Source organism: Sceloporus undulatus, chromosome 4 (assembly GCF_019175285.1).
Source record: "Sceloporus undulatus isolate JIND9_A2432 ecotype Alabama chromosome 4, SceUnd_v1.1, whole genome shotgun sequence".
Lineage (NCBI taxonomy): Eukaryota > Metazoa > Chordata > Lepidosauria > Squamata > Phrynosomatidae > Sceloporus > Sceloporus undulatus.
Window position 1 is genome coordinate 80,135,093 of NC_056525.1, and position 20,356 is coordinate 80,155,448.

General features: G+C 40.2%; 1 protein-coding gene across 3 annotated transcripts in view; it reads left to right on the plus strand.

Annotated features, from left to right (window-relative positions):
• Positions 1-216: 216 nt before the first annotated feature.
• Positions 217-20,356, plus strand: part of ELAVL4 (ELAV like RNA binding protein 4) — a 141,301-nt gene continuing 121,161 nt past the window's right edge. The window contains exons 1-2 of one of the 3 annotated variants that reach the window (XM_042465405.1): positions 217-437; positions 1,343-1,387. In XM_042465405.1, the coding sequence (XP_042321339.1) occupies positions 336-437; positions 1,343-1,387 (147 nt within the window). In that variant the 5' untranslated portion in view covers positions 217-335. Of the gene's footprint in view, positions 438-599; positions 662-1,342; positions 1,388-20,356 lie in introns of those variants that run through there. The other 2 variants (XM_042465403.1, XM_042465406.1) reach the window with 2 other exon arrangements.

Sequence of the window (20,356 nt, forward strand, 5' to 3'; positions counted from 1 at the left end):
ATCTCTCCAGTGCGGATGCAATGCAGCTCTGTCGCGCTTAGATTCAGAGGCGCCAAGAGCAAAGTTCCAAGCTTCCCGCCAAACGGCGCCTAGGGTTCCATTGTTCCCCCCCTCCCTTTCTTTCCCGCTTTCTTTCTCATCCCTGCGTCCTGATTGGCTGAGACGCACGAGAGAGCGCTCGCTCGCTTGGAACGTTGAGGCTGCCTGGGGCTTGCAGCCGCGTGTTTGCCTTCGAAGGGAAGTTCGGGGATCCTCCTCCCCCTTTTTATCCCGCACCAGCCTTCCTCTCCTCTCCTCTAGTTTTCTTCCCGCGCTCTTCAATTGCTCAGCATAAAATGCGCTTCAAAGGCAAAGTCCCGGGCCTTTTGCAGCAGCAGCAGCAGCAGCAGAGCCGAGGCTGCAGGGATCAGAATGCAGCCAGGGCCCCTCCCGCTCAGGTATTTTATTTTGGTGGGGGGACTCACAGCCCCCAGTTTTTCCATAGGGAAAGTTTCCTTTTCCCCAAAGAAGGCCATGCTGTTTAAAAGAAACATTTGCGGAGCGTTTATTTATTCACACATGCAACACGTGTGTTTTATATTCCTGACACGTGTTGTGTGTATTGATACACCCGAGACACTTGTATCACATGTATAACGTGTATTTTATACACCTGAGACATGTAAGTGTGAATGTGTGTAATTTATTCATACACCTAAGACACTTGTATAGCTAAATGTATGTATTTGTACACCCAAGTCACATGTAACGTGTGTATTTTATACACCTGGGATGCATATATGTGAATGTGTGTATTGAAAACACCTGAGACACATATATATTTATACATCTAAGACACTTGTATAGGTGGATGCATATATTTATACATGCGAGACATGTATAATGTGTGTATTTTATACACCTGACACACGTTATGTGTGAATGTGTGTATTGATACACCTGAGGCACATGTATATACCTAAGGCACTTGTATAAGTGAACACATATATTGATACACCTGAGACACATATAATGTCTGTATTTTATACACCTGAGACCCTTATGTGTGAATATGTGTATTTCTACACCTGAGATGTGTAACGTGTATTTTATAAACCTGAGACATGTATGTGTGAATGTGTGTATTGAAAACACCTGAGACGTGTGTATTTATACACCTAAGACACTTGTACAGGTGAATGCATGTATTTATACACCCACAGTACCTGTATGGGTGAGTGTATATTTGTACACCTGAGACACATGTATATTTATACGCCTGAGACGTGGGTATGGGTGAGCATGTGTATTTATACACCCAAAACACATGTATGCTGAATGTCTGTATCTTTTCTTTTTCCAGTGGCAAGACCGCCTCTCTGGCAAGTGTTTGAAAAGTCAAACTACAGTAAGTAAAAGAGACATTCCTCAAAATGTGTTCAACCCTCTCCCCTGCTTATCATTGTGTCGAGAGAGGGCCAGTGTGGTTTAGTGGTTCTACCATTGGATTATGACTCTGGAGACCAGGCTTTGTATCCCTGTTTGGCCATAGAAAGCCACAGGGTGACCTTGGGCAAGTCACATTGTCTCAGCCTCTGAGGATGGCAATGGCAACCCCCTTCTGAAGAAACTTGTCAGGAAAAAGCCTATGATAGGTTTGCCTTGAGGGCACCATAAGTCGGAAAGGACTTGAAGGCACATAACAGAAGGAGGAGGAAAAACATAGAATAGAAATAGGTGTGGTGTTCTGTGACTTCACGCCATTTTTGACTTAGGGTGACCCTAAAGTAAACCTATCATTGGTTTTCTTGGCAGTTTTCTTCAGAGCGGGTTTGCTGTTGCCTTCCTCTGAAACTGAGAGAATGTGACTTGCCCAAGGTGGGTTTCAAGAAGTATAATAAAGGATAAAAGAAGAAGTAGTTTATTTGTGTGTGTGAAGAAAGGGGAAGGAAAGAACTCAGTGGGTACCAAAGTTTCTGATGAGGATAATTTCAAAACACAAAATAGATTAGCACTTCACATTGATATGAATACACTCAAAAGTAAGGCATTTTGAGTTGAATACAGTTTATTCAGAGGTTATTTGGATGGAATTACAGCATTAACAATGACTCTCCTGTAAGGCAAGGACTAAATTTTAGAGAGCAGCATAGTGCTTTGAGCATTATATTATCTTTGAAGACCAAGGCTCAAATCTCTGTTCAGCCATAGAAACCCACTGGATGGCCGTGGGCAAATCACATTGTCTCAGCCTCAGAGGATGGCATTGCCAGACCCCACTCTGAAGAAACTTGCCAAGAAACTCCATTGATAGGTTTGCCTTAGGGTTGCCATAAGTTGACAAGAATAGAAGGCACACAACCACAGTATGAAAAACGGAGGGAGGGGTGATCCATAGAAGTTTTTGGCTACTAATTCTCTTTTCACATACTGAGTTAAGAAGCTTCCAGAATATGTAGGCATTCCCATCCTAAATCAAGGCATACAGATTATTCTGTATTTGGAATAAAGTATTTATGCTATATATATATATATATATATATTGCTTTTGCTAAATTCAAAGTGTGTGTGTGTGTGTGTGTGAGTCCCCAGGCACACACACACACAGATAAGAATTTAGCAAAATAATTTAAAGTATTTGATCGTGCGAGTTTTTTTTACCTACTTTTCCTGTGTCATTGCCCCCAATCCTTTACAGTTTAAATTGTAAACAGCACTTCCTATTATAATTGTTGAACAACACAGTTGCAATATCACGCTTTCTTGTTTGGGGTACAGTTTACCCTTCTGGGCTCTCATTCTTCCTCTACTATCAGTCTTACTCTTAGGAACACTAGTCTCAAAATTCTTGGGTTTTGGGTTGTTCTATTTCGGTTTTTTGGTAAGTTTCCATATTTAAAGTTGGGGTGGGTCATAGGATGTAGTGAATGTAAGTGACTGAGCATTTGATCTGGGAATTCTGTGCCTGAGCTCAGTTCAGGCAGTCTTTGGTAAATGACTTCACCCACCCTTAGTTTCCAGTCTGCACAGTGGCATCATACTGCAGGACTGTTGGAAGAGTGTAGTCCTATGCATGTGTCTACTCTGATCTAAGTCCTGACACATTTAATTTCATTTACTTCCAGGTAAGTGCATTGGATTGCAGCTTCATTAAAGTGATGCACGTTGAATGCTTTGCATGACAGAACTCTCTACACTCACTTATACACCCTCTGTTGTGCCTCATGTCTCACCTTTTTCCTATACTGCATATTCAGGGCTGATATTTCAATGTTTCCTTGGTGGGTTTAACATATCATTCAAAATCTGAAAGTGGAGCTCATTGCAACATGTTACTGCTTTGAGAATAACTTCACCTGTTGAAAGCACAGAGCTGTCCATGAAAATGTTGCTTGTATACCTTGATTTGTCAATTTTTCAGAAAACCACTCCTGAAAGTGGCTTCTTCTGCACCTTACAATACAGTCGGCTCTTCTTATACACAGATTTCTTATACACGGATTCAAGCATCCACGGTTTGAAAATGTTAAAAAAAAGTATAAATTTCAAATATCAAACCTTGATTTTCCATTTTTTATGAGGGATGCCATTTTGCTATGTTGTTATATTTAATGGGACTTGAGCATCCACGGATTTTGTTATCCACGGGGGATCTTGGAACCAAACCCCAGCGTATAACAAGGGTCCACTGTACTCATTTCGATACTGTATCTGAACAAAGAGGCTCCTTGCATTGGATAAAAAGCTGCTGGTAGATCTATCCTCCATGCATTCTCCAAATCCTTACATCATGATTGTGCATTTACTTGCTTACTGTCTATCAGATATAATTGTCATTTATTACAATCAGTCAGACTTTATAAGAAATAGTGAAAAGGTGTCTATTTGCTCTTTGCATTCTTTACTATTAATTTTTAGAAGCAGAAATTTTTAATTTCCTTGATAACATATCAACCTGTAAGCACACATTTAGCAATGACAGAGATTCCTAAAGTGTTCAAAATGACTAAAAGTTTATTTTTTTACCAGTTTTGTTTTGCTATATGAATACTTCATATTTGCCCCTAGTGTTGATTTTTTTTCTTAACGGGGAAGAGCCAAAATGAGACTATGGAGCTCTTGAAGAAAATCTTAGGAAAAGCTGAAATTACATATGTAATTGTGCATATCTAAAGTAAAAACAAAAGTACTCCCCCCATTTGCTTTACATAAGGAAACTTTGAAAATGTGATACGGCATTGAAGTAATGTGTACAGGTAGTAGGATGATGCTCTTATAGATGGCTTTTAGCATGTTAATATATTAAATAATTTTAAAAGTAATTTTCCAAGCTTTGAAAGGGGGTTGCAAAAATACTTTTCTCTTACCTGGGCTTCCTTTATTTCTCAGGAAGACTGGAACATGCCAGCAAGCATTTGTTCCCTGGATCTTTAGAAATCATTCCACACCTAGAAGCTGTTCCTTCCTTTATGTCATAGACAATACTCAGCACAATATTTATTTAAAATAAAGCTGAGTGTATTATAGCTGCATGTTGTATACACCTTATTGAAAATGTTTTCACAACATAAACATCTGGGGCACATAGCCATTTTTATGTTTTGCCCCGTGTGTATAAAGGAAACATGTTGGATACTTTCCCAATTCATAATGTAAGGTCTGTGACGCTTATATGCTGAAGGTATAACTACATACAGAACAAATGTGTATGAATACTTGCTTTTACTGTGAAATATGACACCAATAGATGTAGAGATGCTCTTATGCAATACCCTTTTGTGTGGAGACAGGTGTTGATCATGATAACACTAATATTGTAACCTCTAAATCAAGTTCATATAAGGGTGAAAGCCCCGAGAGCAAAGCTTCTACTAACTTTAGTGTCCTTGCTGTTTGTGGATAAACTTGTAGTGTTCTGCATTGTTTACTCTCCTCAGTAAACTGAAATGTTATGCAAGTTTTTTTTTAAAAAAAAAGTGAAATAAAACAAAAGATGTAGAATGGAACATTGCTGGTGGTGTCATGTTTCTTAAAGCCTGCCTGAAGAGTAGAAACCAGCTGTAAAGCATGTCGAATTTTGTTAAAATCATAATAATAATATCAATAAGACATAATATAAGGTTGTATTCCTAACAGGGGGATAATTAATGAATTTGCAGAGAAAGGTGTTAAGTGTAATGAAAGAACATGTTTATCAGATTTAATCATGAATGTAGTCTTTTATACAGTGGTACCTCGGGATACAAAATACCCAGGTTACGAAATTTTCGGGATACGAAAAAACTCCATTGGAAATCATGTTCCGGGTTTACGAATGTTTTTTTCGGGTTACGAAGAAAATTTTTGGTGCTTTTCGGCGCTTTTTCGCAGAAACGCGGCTTTTCCCCTTAGCGCCTATGGCAATTTCGGCTTATGAAGGCTTTCGGGTTACGAAAGCGGCCCGCGGAACGGGTTACTTTCGTTAACCCCACCACTGTATTTCTCGTCTATGTTTTCAGTGTGTAATTCAAAGGAATGTACCCCCAAACTATATATTTGTGGTCGTGTTCTTTCTATTCTTGAAACATATTCATGAGATTGCGCCTTGGGACTGCATATTTCTTCTGCTTAATAGTATCTTTCATATATACATTCATTCTTCCTTCTTGGCTCTAACTGTGGTTTGCCATTAGTTGACTAGCATTGAAGTTGTCAGAAGACAGGGCATCTAAATTATAGACAGAGAGGAAGGTGTAGCAAATGGTATGCAGGAACACCCAGAAATGGTGTTTCATAAAACAATATGAAAGCAGTCCTTTGAGGTCAAATTTATCCTCTAGAAGCAAAACCAAAAACAACCAAACCAAAAAAACAAAACCCCAAATTATTTGAGCCAAAAACGGGGGGGGGGGGGGGCCTGGGTTTTTGATATTTTTTTAAAACTTCGCTGAAGATGCCAACCACAGATGCTGGTGAAATGTCAGGAATAAGCTCTTCTAGGACATGGTTACATAGCCTGAAAAACCCACAGAAAACTATGGATGCCAGCCATGAAAGCCTTCGACTTCACACTTGCTTCTCTCTCTGTTCCCTTTTTCAAACCCTGCATTCCTATGGAAAAAACTCCTCATTTAAATCCACTTGCTTCTCTCTCTGGTCCGTTTTGCAAGACCTTGATTCCTATGGAAAAAAACTCTCCATTTAAAACCACTTGCTTCTGTCTCCAATCCATTTGCAAGACCTTGCTTCCTACGGAAACAGTTCTCCATTTAAATCCATTTGCTTCCTTTCACAATCCAATGTTAAAACATCTCCTCCAGCACCTGGGAATTGGTTGGGAGAGGGAAGGAGGACTCAAGTGGTATTTCCCCTTTTCCATCCTTTCATATAGCCCCCTAAGTTTTACCCTTGACTTATCCACGGGTCATATCAAAATCCAGGATTTTGACCCTGGAACCTTCCCTTGACTTACACATGAGGTCGACTTGTACACAAGTACAGTATATACGATAGTTAAGGATGAGGACTCTCAAGTTACTTTTCCTTTAGAGTTGTGTCTAAGCCCAAATAATGCCAGTTACTTCTTTTTAAAAGTAAAATATTGAAGAATTGGTCATTGAAAAGAGAGGAAGGGAATAGAGGAAAACAGCAAGGTGTTTTCAACCCTGATATTTTTCCCAAACATGCCAAGATTGCTCCCAGGTCCCTGGGATGCCAGAGTTTGGCGGGTTACAGACTGCTGCTTTGCGGCGGTCTGCCGCCGCCGCCGCTTGCTCCGTGAGGGAGCCATAGCAGCCACACCGTGCGGCTCCCGCGCGGAGCAAAAAAGGAGCTCCATAATGGAGCTCCTTCTTGCGGCACCTCTATGACGTCGTGAGGCGCCGCTGGCGCATTGGCGACGTCATAGGCGCCGCGACACATCTGGACGCTATGCATCCAATATGTAAACATGGCGGCCCCCATGTGGAAGGGGCACCGCCATGTTGTATGCATGGAATACGTACTAGGGTTAGGGGGGTGCAGAAGCACCGCCCCTCCCTAACCCCAATACATATTCCATACGTATTTTTGGCGGTCTGTAACCTGTCTTTAAAAACACAAAAATAAATTTAAACATAGGTTTCTGGAACACTTTCCATTCACACCCTGCTACCAAGATTGAAATTGTTAAAAAAGGGGAGTGAGATTGAAATAAGTGCATGGAATAAATATCCATGGGATACTTCCCACAATTTCACCCTTTAAAATAAGGAGGAGGGAGCAAATTTATTTATAAACAGAAAAGATTTAACACATTTGGGATGAAAAAGGTTGAGGGAATCTGGGCACAGGCCCTATGATAAACACACATATGATCAAATAGATTTACTGCTCTTCATTATATCCTGCTGTATAATTGCAACCTGCCAGCTATGGAAATTATTATGACAGTACACATGAGACCTTTTTTCCTTCCAACCTGGTATCATCTTTGCAGAAGACACAGGCAAACAGACTCTGGCTGGGATCGGGCAGACCAGATGCCAATCCAGTGAGCCCAGCTCAGCCTAAAGGGCATGGTCTTTAATAGCTGGGTGTTTGCACAGAGTTCCTGGAAACTGCCATGACACAAGCAGACAGCATGGCTGCAAGCCCTTTACCTGCCAGCGCTACCACCATGTTCCCTGTGAAGGCCCCCAGATACCATATGGTGGGCCTGTGGTATCCTGCTTATGCATTCCGTCCCTTAGTAGAATAGACATAGCATGTTGGTGGTAAGGTATGATTTCACAGGAGTTACTTATTTACTTAACTGATAACAGAAAGGAGACAGGCTCCACATGCTCTAAGATGGTGTAAAAAGTGTTCAAAAAGCCCAATGCATTTCGGCCACACCAGGCCCTCTTCAGGGGCTGCAAACAAATATAAATACACTTAAAATAAAGTATTTAAAAAGATAGGACAACACACGTCAAACTGTGATATACAAATATCCTTATTATTTATCAAGGTTATACACACCCATTGAGAGAAATCATTGGAGTTGTTACCACTCCCCAAATTACAGGACCATAGAGATAAATGGACCTGACAGTGTAGCATTTCTGTATATATAACCTTGGAAAGGCCTAACCAATTATATGACTTGGTACAGGACACATACTGTCATCTTCTGGCCTGAGAGGGAGTGATCAGGCAGGCCCAGCTCCACCAGGGATAGCCTGAAGGAAAAGGCTCCTCCCTCCTTAACTGTCATCTTCTGGCCTCCTATTCTCCTCCAGGTATGCTCTGACTGTGTGGGGGAGAGGCTTGCGTACCCTAATGAAGTTGTGAGCTATGCTGGCGGTGGTATAACAGCCACCGGTAGGGCCTCCCATGCCAGACAGGTCACAACCGAAGGGTCTGACCAAGAGCGCCAAACGGCAGGATGGGCTCTCTAGCTTTATGGCAACCATCCTAGGAGAAGGAAAATGCTAATCCCAAACCCGGGCAGATGGTGCTCGTCTAACCCTGTAAGGTCAACCATCTAAGAGAAGGAAACTCTAACCAAACTTACGACCCGAGGACCTCGCTGCCATCGTCCATGCTTGTCAAGGCCTCAGCAGTCGAACCTCTGGTTTAAAGGGTGAGGCCAGTTCTGTGCACACTGCGCTTCACCAGAAAAATCCATTGCACAGGCTCGAAGGATACATCCAGCATCATCAATGCGCTTGTACAAAGCACGGATGCATCCTTCCTGAATCTTTGTTCGCAAAGTAAAGCCAAGAAGAAGAAGAGACAGGACCCAGAAACAAATGATACAATCTCTCCTGATACTTGCTCATACTATTCCTGTCATTAAATAATACTATTACATTTATACCCATTAATGTGTTCTGATATATAATTTCTCTGTTATATTCAAACTAAAGATTGAAGGTCCATATCTACAAGCACCACAGATTTCAGTTTTAGAATCCATTCTATCTCTTTTTTCTTAAGAATATGTTCTTTATTATTATAAATTCTTTCTATAACCCCAAATCGGAAATCAGCTGTAGAATGTTGCATTTGAACAAAATGACCAACTAAAGGAGCTCCCTCCTATTTTTTAGATCTGAGAGGTGTTGCCCTGTTCTTCGTTTTATCGGTCTTGTGATTCGTCCCACATAAAATTTCTTACATGCACATTGGATAGCATAGATTACAAAATTAGTAGTGCATGTGGGATAGTTTATATCACTGTTGGTCATTGCAATTTATAAATTCTATCATTTTAGTTGTATAGGTGCAGTATGTCCAATGACCACATGGATGGTGTCCTGCTGGTTTAGATAGAGCCATCAAAGTATTATCATCAGATTGTTGTAAGGTTTTACACTCAGCATGCATTACTAAGTCCCCGATGTTTTTGGTTCTCTTAAATGAAATCATTGGTTTTTGTTCACATCCGGGAATGTTTTCTAATAGGTGTTAGTGTTTGTGTATAACCGTCTGTATACCCTTGGTGATGTGATTAAATGCCAGGGTGCAGTGTACACGATTAGTTTGTGGCCTATGTTTTATTTTGATTTTAACAATTCCAGTCTTAGTTTGTCGGCTGGTTTTGCCAACCCTTTGGAAATCATATGTTGTGGATAGCCTCTGTCTCTTAGTTGTTTTGACAGTAAGTCAGATTCCTCCTTCATCTGGAATATGTATATATCAGAAATGCTACACTGTCTGGACCCTTACATTTTAAGTGTATTTATATTTGTTTTCCGCCCCTGAAGAAGACCTGGTGTGGCCGAAACGTGGGGCTTTTAAAACACTGAATAACAGTTGACAATCTTAGAGCATGTGGAGCTTGTCTCCTTTCTGTTTGCTGCTTAGCTTTCAGTTCCTTATTTATTGTTAACTGATACACATACCTATATCATGTGATGTTTTATGAAAAACTTAAAAAAAACATAACAGTATAAAAGCATTATCCTTTTATTGTGTATTTAAGTTACCATTTCCAAATGTAGAATGATGGAAATATTTATATTACATTCAAATTTCAGGGCCTCCAACAAATATTAATTTAATAAGATATCCATTTGCAGATGTCTTTTAAGGCTGGCCCTTTTTTGCTCAGGCATAAGCCCAAAACACAAGGGGCAAAACAAGTGGTTTCCAGCCACATTGGCGGTGCACCACTTATACGACGCATGTCTCCAATGCAGACAGAACCTACGATGAGGCCACACTCTGGTACTTTAGACAGGAGCAAAAAGAAGCTGGGATACTCTGGCTCCTGGTGGCAACAGACCGCTTTTGGAGCAGGTCATACTGTCACCGTAGACCTCATCTGCTTGTTGCCAAAGTGGCTTTGGACCATGCTTTCTTGACTGTCAGCTTTGCCCCTTAGATAGGGTTTTGGCTATCGTCCTCAAGTCGACTTTGGCTCATGGCGGCTCTACGGATGAGACATCTCAAAAGTTTCCCTGTCCTCAACTATTCTGCTCAGGCCCGTGGCCTCCCTGATTCTGTTTAATGATCTGGCATGTGGTCTTCCTCTCTTTCCACATCCTTCTACCTTTCTCAACAGGTTTGTCTTTTCTAATGACTCATGCCTTCTTATGTGGCCAAAGTCATCTTGACTTCCAAGGAGAGTTCAGACTTGATCTGTTCTAGAACCCATTTGTTTTTCATCCATAGTATTCTCAGTACTCTTCTCCAGCACCACATATCAAATGAGTTGATTTTCTTTCTATCGGCTTTCTTCACTGTCCAGCTGTCATATCTGTACATGATAGTGGGGAATACAGTGGCTTGGACGATCCTCACTTTAGATTCAGAATTATATCTTTGCACTTTGGAATCTTGTCCAGTTCTTTCATAGTTGCCCTTTCCAGTCCCATTCTTCTGATTTCTTAACTGCTGGTCCATTTCTCCATTCTGGTCGATATTTTTATCCAAAGTATAAGAACTCTTTGACTATTTCAATTTTCTCATTATCTAGGATGAATTCTTGTCGCTCTTCCATGGTCATTATTTTTGTTTTCTTATTTTTTGTTTCCTTGGCACTTAACTCCTTAATTTCTTCAGTAATTGCTCCAGGTCCTTGTTGTTTTTGCATTGTGTTGTCTGCATAATGTAGGTTGTTAATGTTCCTTCTTCTGATCTTCACTCCTCCTGCCACTGACTAAAGCTACTCTGCATATGGGTGGAATGAATAAGGTAATACAGTGGTACCCCGGGTTACGAAAATAATTCGTTCCGCCGCCGCGTTCGTAACCCGAAATGCTTCGTAAGCCGAAAAAGCCATAGGCGCTAATGGGGAAAAGCCGCGATTTCATGTGAAATAGCGCCGAAAAGCACCAAAAATTTTTTCGTAACCCGAAATAACCTTCGTAACCCGGAACAGTTTTTTCCTATTGATTTTTTTCGTAACCCGGAAATTTCGTAAGGCGGCGCATTCGTATCCCGGGGTACCACTGTAGTATGCAGCCTTGCCTAATCTCTTTGCTGATTGGGAACATGCTGTTTCTCTGTATTCTAATGGCAGCCTCCTGTCCTGAGTACAGGTTGTGCGTTAGGACAATCCCATAAGGGCATGCCATAGCTTTTCATGATCTATGCCAGTGATGGTGAACCTATGGCACGCGTGCCAGAGGTGGCACTCAGAGCCCTCCCTGTGGGCACACATGCTGTCGCCCTAGCACAGAGTTTGCCAGAGTTTCTTACTAGAAAGCCAGAGGGACGTGGCACTTTGCAATAAATAAGTGGGGTCTGGGTTGCAGTTTGGGCACTCGACCTCTAAAAGGTTCACCATCACTGATCTATGCAGTTGAAGGCTTTGCTGTAGTCAATGAAGCACATGTAGATTTTCTTTTGGAATTCTCTGGTGTGTTCCATTATCCATCATATGTTTACAATGTGATCCTTAGTGCCTCTTGCTTTCCTCAATCCACCTTTGGGATTTTTTGCTCCATATATAGTAGGAGTCTTTCCTATGGGATTTTGAGCATGACTGCTTGCATGGGCAAGTAGTGCAGTGGTTCTGTAATTACTGCAATCTTTTGTGTCTCCTTTTTTGTGGATATATGTTGATCGTTTCCCATCTGTGGGCCACTGCTTTGTTTCCCATATTGTCAGATTTTAGTTAGAACTATACTTAAAACTATCTCTGTGGATTATAGCAGTTCTGTGAGTATGTCATCTGTTCCTGGTGATACATGTTTTACAGTACATGCCTTTAAACTGTTTTAATGGTGTGTAAATTTGGTTTAACTCTTTATTATAATGATGATGTGGTGGTATCTGTATTTGGTTTTAATGTACATTCTGAGCCACATTGTACCCCACATTGACAAAAAGATGGAATATAGGTAATGCTTCCTTTTTTATAATGCATTTCTATAGAGGTCTACTTAAAGGTAAACTCTAGTGACCTCAGGAGGATTTAATCCATTCCCTTGGATTGCAGCTAAGGGAGCAACTACACCAGGGGTAGGCAACCTTTTTGAGCCGGGGGCCGGGTTGCTATCCCTCAGACAACTGGGGGTCCAAAGCCAAAAAATAAATAATTAAATAAATTTTTAAAATTAAATAAATAAATAAACCGGGACAAATGTAGGACAAAATTTTCAAATGGTGGACACTTTTTTTTAAAAAAAGTGGAGGACACTCGAAAATATTTGCTGATTTTTTTAAAAAATGTTAATATAAATGCATGTTTCTGAGGCTTCTATAGACAATTGCCCCTGCGCGCGAGACCAAAGGCCCCGGCAGCAATCGGTGGCAGGACCGGGCTGGGGCCAGTCCCAAGGCCTCGCCGGGCCGCATCCGGCCCGCGGGCTGCAGGTTGCCTACCCCTGAACTACACTGTAGAAATAATGTAATTTGGCTTGGGATGATCAGATGTCATAACTGGAAAGGAGGTCAAGGCAACACAAAATGTAGAACATTCATACAAAATGACAAATGTGTAGTAGCTGTAATTTTAAAATCCAATTGTCAAAGTAGTCGAACAGAAATATAACAGAAATAATAAAACTGCGCATATGGGGTTTGTTGAAGTTGAATTTCAGAGTTAAATTTGCAGATGGGGTTTGTCTGCAGCTGCTAGATTACAAAAATGGTCTGCAAATATTCAGGCTCTAACTTCTTGCTGAAGTCAATTATGATATATTTTGGGTCAAAGCCAAATTCAAGTAGCAAAAGCTCAAGGAAGAAAGGAACTACTGAAAACATTGAAACACATTCATAGTATATTCTAGATTTTAGACTGACATCATATTTCTCTGACCTTTTACTGAAGCGATTCAAACAATACCAGATGCTTGTTAGCCTGTTTTTGATGAACAAGATTCAGGGGAGGAAACAAGTGGAGTTAGTGATTTGTTTGCCAAAAAAAAAAAAGTTTGCACTCAGTATCTGAGTGGTGCTTTTCTTCAGACAGCTTCTTCTGAAGGGCTACAGAAATTTTGACAAAGGCATGTCTTCCTTATTTGCAAAACTACTACAAGAATCTGTGGATGGACCCAGTGTAAACCATGTTTTTCTGAAACAAAGAAGAAATGAAAAGCAACATGGTCTAGGAAGGAGAAGAAAAAGCCATTGGCCTTGAAACATATAATCTTCATGTTGTACATGGGTCTTTAAGAACAGGATTACATTCAATGAACTGGAGCTGCAATTCAGTATTGTGCAATAAGTAATACCAATTCAAAGATTCCCCTCCTAGACAAGCATTGTATACTACTAGGACTGCTAGCACAGTGTTTCCTCAAAAGTTATGCTCCACTAGCTGTTTGGGGAAAAAATGTTGTCTTGGTATGGGGGATCATTGTGTTTTACAATGTTCAGAAGCTTGTAGGAAGATGCAAAATTCCCAAACAGTAAACCTATAAATTGCATAAAAGTTGCAGTGAAAAAGCCACTCATGAAGCACAAAATGGCTTTTGTGAAAACATCTGTTAGATATCATGAACTATTTCTATAAAAGTTTCAGAGTAAAACCACTGGCACCTTTTTGTATGAAGTGATTCATGAGCAGGCCAGAAAGTTTATGAGTCATTATATAATTTGGTAAAAAACATTGTAAAATTTGTCCATTATATCCCAGTTCTTAATAGTTGACATGAAGTTGTCTGAGTACTTACTTTTGATAGTAGAAAGACCAAAATTGCAGCAGATTTCTGGGTTTCCATGAACTTGTGAAAAAATATTTTTATTAACCTGTCTAATTTAAATTTAACATTTCCTTCCATTATGAATGTAGGCAGCAAACCACAATAATATTTGTAGTACATACCTCTTTTCACTAATATAAATAACAAATATTTTAATACATTACAGTTGTAGATATCTTGAAATATTATTCAAGCTTATCAGTACTTTGAGGTTATTACATCTCCTGCTAGGGAAAGAGGTGAAGCCCATGGACCTGCTGCTATACTGTGGAAGAATCCATGTGTTTCATCAGACTGCCAAAGGAGTCCATGGCACAAAAAAGTTTAGACTACCTCCTTTAAAGAAACTGGGTATATGTGAAGTAGCCAAGTTTTACATGGAGCATTGAAACATAATAGTAAATATTGTTGAAAGGTTGGTTGAAAGAGGTTCAAGATGGTTTCTGGCTTATGACTTTCAATGCTGCTATCATTATACACAAACCAAATGTTGGAATAGGAAATGTATTTGAATCGAGACTTTGTTTGAACTTCTGCATGTAGGAGATTGTATCATGATGGAATGTTGTGAAAATGTGTCTTATCCTGTCTCATTATAACACTTCCTTTACATGAGTCATGCCAAACAAAAATATTGAAGTGGTCCCAGGTATGCTGAATGACGTTAAATGTGATTATTATTGTTTTGCAACATTTATACCTCAGTAACTAGAAGATATACAGTATTGTGATCTTCTCACTGTCTTGGTCTTATATGTTTATATGATGCTGAATTTGGTGTCCATTAAGTTTATTGCATGAGACTTGGAGAACCGGAATGGAACGGAAAGGGTAGAAAAATGTATGTTATTGCACGGGGGAACGCTGCTGGGAGTCCCCAACCATTCCACAGCAGCCGATTTTGAAAAACGATTCTGAACAGTTCTTCAAAATTGGCTGCTGTGGAATGTTTGGGGACTGGATTGTGGATTCCTGGCTGCATTGACGGCATTCTCCCATGTGATAACGTTTCTGTTCCCTTCCGTTCTGTTCCGTTCCCATTCTCCAAGTCCCATGCAATAAACTTGCATCTCTCAGTTCCTTTTTCAATATACAGTTGGCTCTCAGTATCCACAGATTAAACCATCCATGTCTTGAAAATATATTTTTTTTAATTCTAAAAAGCAAACCTTGATTTTGCCATTTTATATAAGGGATGCCATTTTAGTATGCCGTTGCATATAATGGGGCCTGCACATCTACAGATTTTGGCATTCTTGGTGGTGATGGTGAGGGTTCCTGAAACTGAACCCCAGCATATACTGTGGTACCGTACATGCATAATTATATTATGTTCATAAGCTCATGCTTATAGTTAGAAAATAAGGAAGTATATAATGTTCAGATATAGATTACTGCCCCGTGAAAATATGAACATGTGTACATACAGTGACAAATACAGAAATGTCTAATGTAGGGAAGTTAATGGAACCTCCTATTACTGATAAAATTACCAAGAGGGGTTTAATCAGATGGCTCCCAAAAGGGGTTTAATCAGCTGGAGGAAGCTAGAACACAGAATGTTGCCACCTTGAGAATAATTTCATTCACAGAATCGGAAAGAAAGCTACCATAAAAATGATTAGCTCTTCTTGGAAAACTTACAAAAATGGCATGTTATTTAAAAGGCAGAATCCCTGCAATACAGTTTAAATGAACACAAATAAAAAGACATTAAAAGATAGCGCAATACCCTCTGCTATGTTTTAATACATTTTTGGCAGTAGAAATCTTCTGTGATTTTTTTAAAAAATGATTATGGAACTGGAGAGGCAAGGCAGTTAGAAGAGAAGAAAAGCTGAGGAAGGTTAACTAGTGTCTTCCCCTATACACACATTCTCTCTATTATGCAAATTGCTTGTTCATCAAATTATTTTGGGATATTGAACAACATAAGTAGTTATCAGTTTAACATAGTGTAACATTAGCTACACAATCTGTTTTAGACCCCCCCATTAGTACAATAAAACAGGCAAGATAATTACATGTACATATATAAAGTTTGAAAAAGCCTATTTTTTTTTCTATAACTCCTCCAGTCTGTAGCAGTGATAGTCAAGGCTGAGGGAGTTGTAGTACCAAAATAAGTTTTTTAAATGGCAGTTATTATATAGCCCAAATACAGTGCGCCTGCACCATACGTGGACTCAAGATTACATGGATGTTGAGCCCTGGCCCTCTCAATGATGCACATGCCACCTTTAAAATCAACGGGCTTTGAGGTCCCATGGTATTTCTGTTATGCGGGGTAGGGTCCAGGAAAGATCCCCATGTAAAACAAGGATCCACTGTATTACCAGTCACACAACTGAGGAGAAACGATTAGGCTTGGAGGCAATACCATGGTTTGTAGAAATACAAAACCTCCTAACACGCTGCCATGTTTTTAGCAGATCCCATGTGTCATTGCTGATTTTCAAATAATTTGCTCCTTTTCATACCAGATGGGGACCTTTCACTAGATTAATAGATTTTAGGATTGTATCTTTGAGGAAATAATTGATAGCTCAGTTATAGTTCGCAATCATTAGGATTATAGTCTAGAATATTTGGCTGTCTTAAATGACCGTTGCAAATTTTACTTCACCTGAGCTAGCCGCAGTAAAGATGTATGTTTTTATACCAGATTCAAAACAGTTTGGTTTGCATTTCAGTCGGAACTGTAGAAATGAATGGGGGAAGCTCTAGAAATGGATTTTTGCTACAATATTGGAATCGTTTTTTTTTAAAAAAAATCACCAGTTTAAAATTTTCTTGTGTTTTATTCAGCTATGAGACTCAATAAAAATGTTACAAATCAACTTCAAAGGAAATTATAATGTAGCAGCACAGCCCTAATATCTTCTCAGAAATAATTACCATGGTACTCGGTGGTGCTTCTTCGCAAGAAAATATATTAGGATTTCTTTGTAAGGAGTACAGTTTTATTTTATCAGTATTGGCACTGTTATAGATGGGCAGGATATTTTTGAAAGATAAAATGGCTTTTTAACCTGATACAGTGTCTGGTCTATTGCCATTGTGTCTTTCTGAAACAATGCTAAAAATAAAGCAGTTGTAGTTTATTAGGTGAGTTTAAAGGTCCCTTATTGTTCAGTGTCAGAAGAACAGTTAAGTTTTATCTGAACAGAACCCGATGTCCCTAGACACAGGTAACAAAGCATGCTGTGATACTACTAGGAGAAAGTGCTTCTTATTGCATTGACGAATCCCTATAAAATATGTAGAAAATTGGCACAAAAATCATAAATCTATTTTAACAATGAAACAGTTCAAATATAATTTAGTAACATGTAGTTTTTATAACTGAGTGAAACGTGGACTTCCCACAAGCTCTGATTATTTATAATTGATTGCTAGTAAGGTAGTTTGAAGGTGACACATAGTGATTCAAGAAAACAAGCAGCTAAGCAAATTGCTGTCTGAATGAAGTGGACATCTCCACATAGGTCATGGGTGGGGAAGTGTGTGTGTGTTGGAGGGGCTAGGAAACGGATGCAGGTTGTGCCACAAATAGTCGATAGTCTGCTTATAGTTTTGTAAGATGGGGAAACTACTCCTTGTTTTAATTACTACGCCTAGGCATCATTCCCACTTACCATTTAAACCAGTTTGCAATGAGGGTTCGATCCAGATTGTCGATTCGATTCCACCATGGCATCGTTCCCACTGTGAAACAGAATCTTTGGGATTTGGGGTTGTTGTTTTTTTTTTTTACTCCACTGTCATCTCCACTTGTATTTGCGCTGCAACATCACCTCCCCCCCCTTTTTTTAAAAATGCCAATCAAGCTGATCGCGTCGCCGTGTCATTGGTGACATGGCCAGGCATAATTTTGGCAACACAGTCAGCCGTAATTTCAGCTACACGAGTATCCTTTGTGGTACTCCCCCTATCAAGTTTCATTATTTCTGTTCACTCTTTAGCCTCGTAGCCACATGGCCACAATAGGAAAGCCCTTGCTTATTATAGGAAAGCCCTTGTGCACTATGTTGCTTCTACAGGATGAAGAGAAATTGCATTTCTGATTTTAAAAAATTATTAAACAGACACACAAACACACCAGATCCCCCTCCAAAAGAAAAGCCCCCTAACCTTGCAGGACTTGGAGAACATGGGGAGTTGAGGTGGTACCCTCCCAGCCTTTTCAGGACTTGGAGGGCATGTTTCCTAGTCAAGCTCAGAATGGAGGACGTTTTAGACAGAAGGCTGAAATCTAGGACAGGTCCTAAGAAAGGAGGACAACCTAAGGCAACCTTATTGCAGAGTTTCCTTGGCCAGTTTCCTCAGAGGAGGATTTGCCATTGCCATCTTCTGAGGTTGAGAAAGTGGGACTTGCCCAAGGTCACCCAGTGGTTTTCCATGGCTCAGTGGGGATTCAACCCCTGGTCTTCCAGGCAAAGCATTCTCTGAAGATGCCAGCCACAGATGCTGGCGAAACGTCAGGAAGAAACTTTTCTGGAACATGGCCACATAGCCTGAAAAACCCACAAAAAACTATGGATGCTGGCCATGAAAGCCTTGGACTTTACCTGGTCTCCAGAGTTGTAGTCCAACGCTCAAGGTGCTACACCAATCTGGCTCTCTACTCAGATGTAAATTTCTCTATTGCAATGACATTTACTCACTGCTAAGTGGCTATTAGGACTGTGGCATTGGATTCTGTAGGAACCCAGAGCTCACAGAGGGGGTTTCCCTAGCTAAGTAGGGATCCTCCAAGGCTGAGAGAGTTGGACTCTCCCCAAGGCTAACTTATCCCAGGGTTTCTTGGCAAGGGATCCTCTGAGGGGCTTGCCTTTGTCATCCTTTTGCCATGTCCCCCATTTTTCTAGAATACCCTACATTTTGCTATGCTTTGTGTCCTTTTCAGCAGTTAATCCATCCTCCCTCCCTCCCTTCCTTCCTTCCTTCCTTCCGGCAGGGAAGAAGAAGAAGACAAAGAACTTCATGCTTACTTTTGCAAAGGAAAATGTGCAAGGGGAGAAGAGTTGGCGTTTGAGAAGGAGAGAGAGAGATTGTTGTTGTTTCTTGTTGTTTACCTTCAATTTGTTGTCACAGGGTTTTTTAGTCATGTTTCTTCATAGGGGGTTTTCCATGGCTATCCTCTGAGAATGAGAGAGAGTGACTGGCCCAAGGCCACCCGCTAGGTTTATATGGCTGGTCTGGGATTCAAACACTAGTCTCCAGAGTCCCAGTCCAACAGCGCTCAAAAATGGCGGATTTCAAGCAGCCAAAGGTTGGATGGGTGACACCTCTGCCATAGTCCCTCCCCCCGTGATATATGATACTGATCCGAAGGTCGTTCCCACTTGTTGAGCATGCTTGTGATTCGGCTCTTCTCAAAAGAACCTCTTGAAAAGTAGTGTCAAATAAGAGCGGGTTTTCTGCGTTCACTCCACTTTTAAGGAACTCTATCGGATCGAAAACCGACTTCAAATGGGAACAACAGACATTTAATCTGATCTGCAATTTGAAGTAAATCGTAGTGGGAATGAGCCCTTAGGTTCAATCAACAGCAGTTCTTCTTTTTCTGCTTTTTTCAACTAAAGGAGGAGTGTGCGCGGGGTCCATTAGCTGCAGAGTGGTCCTAGGGCCTCATGAAATCAAATTTATTCCCACCCCTACTATAGGTGAACTGGCAAGAAAATGAAGCAGAATTCAGTGTACAATTATGGAAAATGGAGCCAAGAAATCACACATGAACTGGTGTGCCCTCTGATATCAGTGACTAACCACAGAATCAAAATCTTGGATTCATGGCTCGCATCACAATAACAATAAAAGAACCCATGCCAGATCACATATTTATCTATTTAAACTTATTACCTCACCTTTTCATCCCATACGACGCTGGACATAATCTAATTGAAACTGATTGAAACTGAGTATAAAAACCAATCAAAAACACAACAAAAAAGATAGTACCACTTGAACCACACTACCTTCAACAACACATCAATATGATGTAAGGGTCCTGGCTAAATAAAAAGATCTCTGCCTGTTAGGAGGGCATCAAGGAGGGAGCTATTCTAGCTTCCGTTAGCAGGGAGTTACACAGCCTGGAGCAGCCAACATGAAAATCGCCTTCTGCGTCCCAACCAGATGTGCCTCCTATGATAACATGATAATATGGGGAAATACAGCATATCATATAACTTGTTCACTCTTTTTTATTTAAATTTTATAGTATTTCCATAAACAAATGTCTCCCTACGTTCTATTACATTTTAACAAATTAT